This window comes from Kogia breviceps, chromosome 3 (genome assembly GCF_026419965.1).
Source record: "Kogia breviceps isolate mKogBre1 chromosome 3, mKogBre1 haplotype 1, whole genome shotgun sequence".
Lineage (NCBI taxonomy): Eukaryota > Metazoa > Chordata > Mammalia > Artiodactyla > Physeteridae > Kogia > Kogia breviceps.
The window spans coordinates 94,461,251-94,467,250 of record NC_081312.1 but is presented as its reverse complement, the minus strand read 5'-3'; the positions used below and the strand labels follow the sequence as shown (position 1 = coordinate 94,467,250).

The window sequence follows — 6,000 nt, the reverse complement described above, 5'->3', positions numbered from 1 at the left end:
CCCCTAAGCCATGGCCCCACCCATCGACAGGCTGATCCCAAGGACCCCCTTTCCCAGGGCTCTGTAGCCAATCATTTCATGACACAGCCCTGCCCACCTACAGGGGGCAGCCTATGCCCAAGGCAGGGCCTGGCAACCAACCTGACACAGGTGCAGCTACACAAACCACCACGCCTACAGTAGTCAGCCTGCCACAACAGACAGACCCACGCAGTTCACATAGAGGGCACCACTAAAGCTTATTGCTTGGGTGACCAGAGGGGAGTGCGCTAATGGGCCCCATAGGACATTTGCTCATAAGGCCACTTCTCCAAGATTGAAAAGAAAACCAATCTACCAAACACATAGGAATAAAAATGGTGAATTAGGCAAAATGAGGCACCAGAGAAATATGTTCCAAATGAATGAATAAGATAAAGTCCCAAAAGAAGAACTAAGTGAAGTGGAGATAAGCAATCTACGTGATAAAGAGTTTAAGGTTATTTATGGTCATAAAGATGGTCAAAAAGTCAGAAGAAGAATGGATGAAGAGAGTGAGAAGTTAGAAGTTTTCCTTCTTACTGGAAAACCTTACTCTTTGGGGGAAGTAATTTCGAACAGGAAGGGGGTGAGGGATTGCTTTAAAACAAAAAAAATTGATTTGGCCTCCAGGTGAAAAGATTGCGTAAACCAGATGCTGATGAAGTCACAGAATGACTCCACCTCTGGAATGAGCTTCATTTTCATGTATTTTGGTAAGAAATTTGGCTCTCAGTTGAGAATTCAGTCACTCTACCTGTTCAAGGGCAAGACTATAAGGTTGTATCAGACCAAGTGTCTAAATAAAACTGAGACTCTACCAAGGTCAGAAATGCTGCACTTCAAGCCAAAAGATCTCTCTTGGGCTTGCTTGTTTTGACTTGTAACTACAAATTTGTCTTGTTTAAATGTCCAATCATATTATAAAACAAAGCACCATCTCTACTGTACAGCATCCTCTGAAGCAACAGGAGTCCTAGATGTACCTTTGCGGATTCTCTAATTTTTCTGCCACTCTGATTTCCACAGGACTTTAAGTCGCTTCCCCTGAGGTCAAGCAACACAAGATGGTTTTGGAAGTGCTGAACTCAGTGCATTATAACATCACCAGCACGGTGTCCAAAGTTGTGCCTGTTGCCAGCATTGCAATCATGCTGCTCACTGGCTTTCTTCTCTTGGTGTGGAATTATAAAAACATATCCTCAATACCAGGTAAGTCAGTTATTTAGTTCTGTATCTAAGGAGAGTGTTTCCTTGGGCTTTTGGCCCATGAGGGTAAAGACAATTTTGCAAAACAGCGAGGATTAAACCTAAGGAGATGGCTGAAGCCCACAGGATATTAGCAAATGAATTCAGGTGAACATTTTTCTACCAATTATCTGCATATGTTAAATGAAAGCATAAAAAAAATCTGAGATAATCTCTTCCAGTCTGCATTTTGCTTTGGTAAAACAGACTTGGCAAAAGTATCCTTTAAAGTAAATTTAAGATGGGGTGGAACAAGGTAAAATTCCAGGTTTTGGATTTTTTAAAATTTAAATTCATTCCAATTTTGGTCTAAAGGTGAAAATGTCTCTGGAATGCCTTCTGTACTCCTTTCTGTCTCCCTCCCACTTTGCCTCATCCATGTCCTCTGCCCTCTCCCTTCTTGAACTTATTCCTTCTCTTTATCCCACTCTTCATTTTCTTTTATTCTTGGTCGTGGAGGTGCTGTGAGTACCACCATAAGGGCTGGATGGGACCTAGACAGTGGAAGAAAAATGGGGAACACTATGGCTCCTTTGGAAACTCACACCCTGAAAGAATCTTCCACAAACTCTGTGGATCAATCAAAACTAGAGTATAATTATCCAGATAATTCCAGTAGAAACCACATCACTCTACACTATCAGATTAACTCAGAATTCCCAGAAATATCAGACGGCTTTGTAATTTCTTGGAAAATTCCTCGTGGCAGGCATGTGTCCCCAGTCCCATAAAAAATTCTGTAAGTCAATCATCTACATATAATGTTATTAGAACAATCCTAAGATTAAGACCCCTTGACCCCAAGACTCCCAAACTTGTTTTGGTTATATAGACATTAACAAAGACTTTCCACTAAGGGCAAACAGAATACCCTGATAATCTTTTCCACATTAACCCAGCTACTTCAAAGTTAAGGAATAAACCATGTTTGCCAGATTTGGGCTTAGACATCCAATTTAAATGATTCACTCCAAAACTTAGATTATCTAAATTATCAGCACTGTACTGCCTCAGATAGTTGTGTGAGTTTTGGCTGAATGACTATTTCACTGACAGAATGGAATTAAAGGAGTAAGATATAGAAATGGTATAACTTTACAATAAAACTCCTAAAACCATTCCAACAAGTTTTTGACGAACTTTTCACCACCACCACTAAAATCAAGCTGCCAAGTTTGTTCTCTGATACAAGCAACAGCAACTCCCCTGGCTGTTCACCAGATTCACACTCCTCACAATTCTGTCATCGTCTGCGTCAGCAAGGGTGTAAGGGCCACAGCTCTTCACTAAAACCACATCACTGGACTCAGACTCTGGTCCACACACTGATCAGACCCACTGGTCATTCCTCAATGCTTAGCTTTATTTTGTCTCCTGAGACTTAGCTTAAGATTCTCTTTTTAAACCAAATCATTTTTGAAGGAAATAAAAAAGGAATGCATGCTTTTTGTTGGGACATTGTCTTTGCAGACCGTGTTTCTCACAGTTAAAAAGATGACACCCAAACTACAGACTAATTCAAACCCACCCATTCCATTGACTGGTGCTTTCAAACCCAAAGTTTTCAGACAAAACTAGGCAGCCAGACAGACCCGTCAGCTTGTCACTTGTCCTGGTTTTCGTGCCTGTTACCAGAGGGACTGATTGACTTGTATCTGAAACTCATTGACACCATTTAACACAGCAAGAATAGAGTAGACACCTATTTCAGTCCATTCAGACTGAAATGCTTGAGACCAAATGGAACTGGAGTGGTACAGACTCTGGACTACTTTTTACTCATGGAGCTGTGAAGAGCGTCACATTAACTTGTGGTGTTGTTTTAATAATTTTGTGTGTGTGATTTATCTATATACATCAGAAGATTAAAAAGGACATCCAGATCAAAAGAACAAGAATAGCAGTAATTTAAAGCAATTGTTCTTTTTGGTGTTGCAGAAATACTGATTGTGATCTGATGACTTCCCTAGGTCCTGGCTACTTTCTGGGAATTGGACCCCTCATTTCCTACTGCAGGTTCCTCTGGATGGGGAATGGCAGCGCTTGCAATTACTACAACAAGATGTATGGTGAATTTGTGAGAGTCTGGATACATGGAGAGGAAACCCTCATTATTAGCAAGTAAGCCTGTTAATAATCAGGGACATATTTAAAAATCAAGGCTGGGATTTTCATATTAAAAACCAAACAAACTTATCTCGATATCTTGATGTCTGTTGCTAAAGATGTGTTTTTACTACTTTTAAAATGAAGGATGATGCCTGAAGCTCAGGATCTAGGATAGTACTTCTCACCCTGGCTGCATATTAAAGTAACCCAAGGAGTTGTTCAAAGCCCCAGTGCCGGGCTTCCCTGGTGGCGCAGTGGTTGAGAATCCGCCTGCCGATGCAGGGGACATGGGTTCGTACCCCGGTCCGGGAAGATCCCATATGCCACGGAGTGGCTAGGCCTGTGAGCCATGGCCGCTGAGCCTGTGCGTCCGGAGCCTGTGATCCACAACCGGAGGGGCCACAACACTGAGAGGCCCGCGTACCGCAAAACACACACACACACACACACAAAAACCCACTGCCCAGGCCACAAACCCAACTGTTACAGTCTCCTGGGAAGGACGGACCCAGGCATCAGTAGTGTTTAGAGCCCCCCAAGTGACTGCAACATGCTACAGAGCTTGAGGAGGAGAGAAGATAAGAAGCTTCCAGAGTAGAGGGCCTTTCCCTGGGGTTGGGGAAACACCTAAGCAGGTTGGATGGGTTCTGTCTAATTTTCTTACCCTTAAGTGTAGCTCAGGTGCTGGGAGTGCAAGACTAGACCTGGAGGGAAGAATGAAGCACGTGAGAAAGGACCAGAGGACCAGGATAGAAATTGCTCGTAGACACTAGATACTTAGATCACCAGATAAATTCCCAGGAACCCCAAAGGCAATTCCTGAAATAGGACCCTCGTACAGCACAGGTGGCATCTGATCACTCTGCTATCCTAGTTAGGAAAGTGACCTTAGCCACCCTGACAGGGTCAGGTGCTGATTCACGCTGAGGACCTGGACAACAACCCACTCTGCCCTTCCCCCAGCTCTCCCAGTTCTTTCCCTGTTCTGTCCTCATAGGCTTTTCTCTGGTTGGAGTCACTGTGTTCTCTATAATTGCCTCTGAGCCGCTCAATTTTGTTGTTAAGGGCTGAGCTCCCCTTGGGAATAGGACATGTTTGTCCCCATCTCCTTCCCTTGTCTGCTCTTCAGGTCCTTCCAAAACTACCCGTACCTCTTGAAAAGACCCCACTGGACCTCAGAAAGCCTTTTCTTTTTCTTTGAATAGTTTGCCAGATTTTTTTCTCTTTTGAAAAGTTTGACATCTGTAGTCATTACAACTGTGCTGAGATTATGCCCCAACTTTCAAGTCAGCCGAGTTCTGAAGTCGGGGATGGGGGGGCTGCAGAACTTCAGGGGGGGACGTCAGGCACGAGTGCTGCCAGGATTCTGCCTGAGCAACTGGGGGCTCTGGGGGGAGCTCCATCTGATCATCTTAAAGTGAGTAAAGTGTGCACGATTCCCAGGCGGGGATGCTCTAAATTACTGAGGGTCTACAGACGTTACGCATGACACTGTATGTCATGTGCATATATGAGTGTTTGTAATAGTATGAAAAAGGAGAATGTGGGTAGCATCCATAAAGGGGAATTAGCAATTAACATGCTAATTGGGGTCATATTTGCACATGTTAGCCATTTAAATACTAATTATTGTTATAGTATTTGTATACCTGTATTAATTGTGTATAAATTTATAGGGAATTCGTTATTTATTTTGTAAGCATCCACTATTGAGAATTACACTAAGCACTGGATGATCCTAATCTATCATAGTCATTATTGGCTCTCCATTCATTCATTAAATAAATATGTATTGAGAACTTTATTATGTACGACAGGTATGAACAAATCACTCCCAAATCCCTACCCTTGTAAAGGAATATATTGTTACAGTATTCATATACCAACAATAAAAGGTTATAACATAGTATTATCAGTAGGGTGAACAACTGTCTTGGTTTACTTGGAACCAGAGGACTTCCCATGTTGTGGGAGTTTTAAGCTGGGCAAACCAGGATGGTCGTCCACACCATTATCAGGTAGATATGGGCTATATAGAAGATGAGGTGGGTGGAGCAACTTTGGGATGGGGAGAAACCAGGATTCTATTTCAGATATTTTGACTTGACTTGTCTAGTACCGCTAAATAGGATATTAAGATATCTAGGATATACAGGATATCTTTTTCTCTTGCAGTGACCTCAGTATCAAACCATTCAGACCTTCCACTGTAGTCAGAAACTAGCAAAGGGGGCTGAGAAGGACAGCCACACAGAGAAGGGAAAACCAGGAGAGTGTGGTGGTCTGAAAGCCAGATGAGAATGCATGTCAGGGGGGATGGAATTGTCAACTCTCCAGATAGTGCCACCTGACTGGACAGACATGTGAGCATTGCATTTAGCACCAGGGAGGTCATGGGTCACCTTGACAAGAGCAGTTTTAATGGAGTGCTGGGGGCAAAAGTCTGACCACTGTAAAGAATGGGGAGAGAAGAATTGGAGGCAGCAGGTATAGACACTCTTTCCAGGAGTTTGCCATAAAGGAGGCAGAGAAATGGAACAGAGCTGAAAGGGATGTTTAGTCCAAGAAGTTTTTATTTGTTAAGATACAAGATATTATGACATGTGTGTTTTGACGGGAATGATG

General features: G+C 42.9%; 1 protein-coding gene across 1 annotated transcript in view; it reads left to right on the top strand.

The window, feature by feature from the left end:
• Nucleotides 1–1,085: 1,085 nt before the first annotated feature.
• The window catches only part of LOC131752221 (aromatase-like), a 29,462-nt gene continuing 24,547 nt past the window's right edge, over nucleotides 1,086–6,000 (top strand). The window contains exons 1-2 of the mRNA XM_059056380.1: nucleotides 1,086–1,230; nucleotides 3,237–3,387. Coding sequence (XP_058912363.1) covers nucleotides 1,086–1,230; nucleotides 3,237–3,387 — 296 coding nt within the window. The remainder of the gene's footprint in view (nucleotides 1,231–3,236; nucleotides 3,388–6,000) is intronic.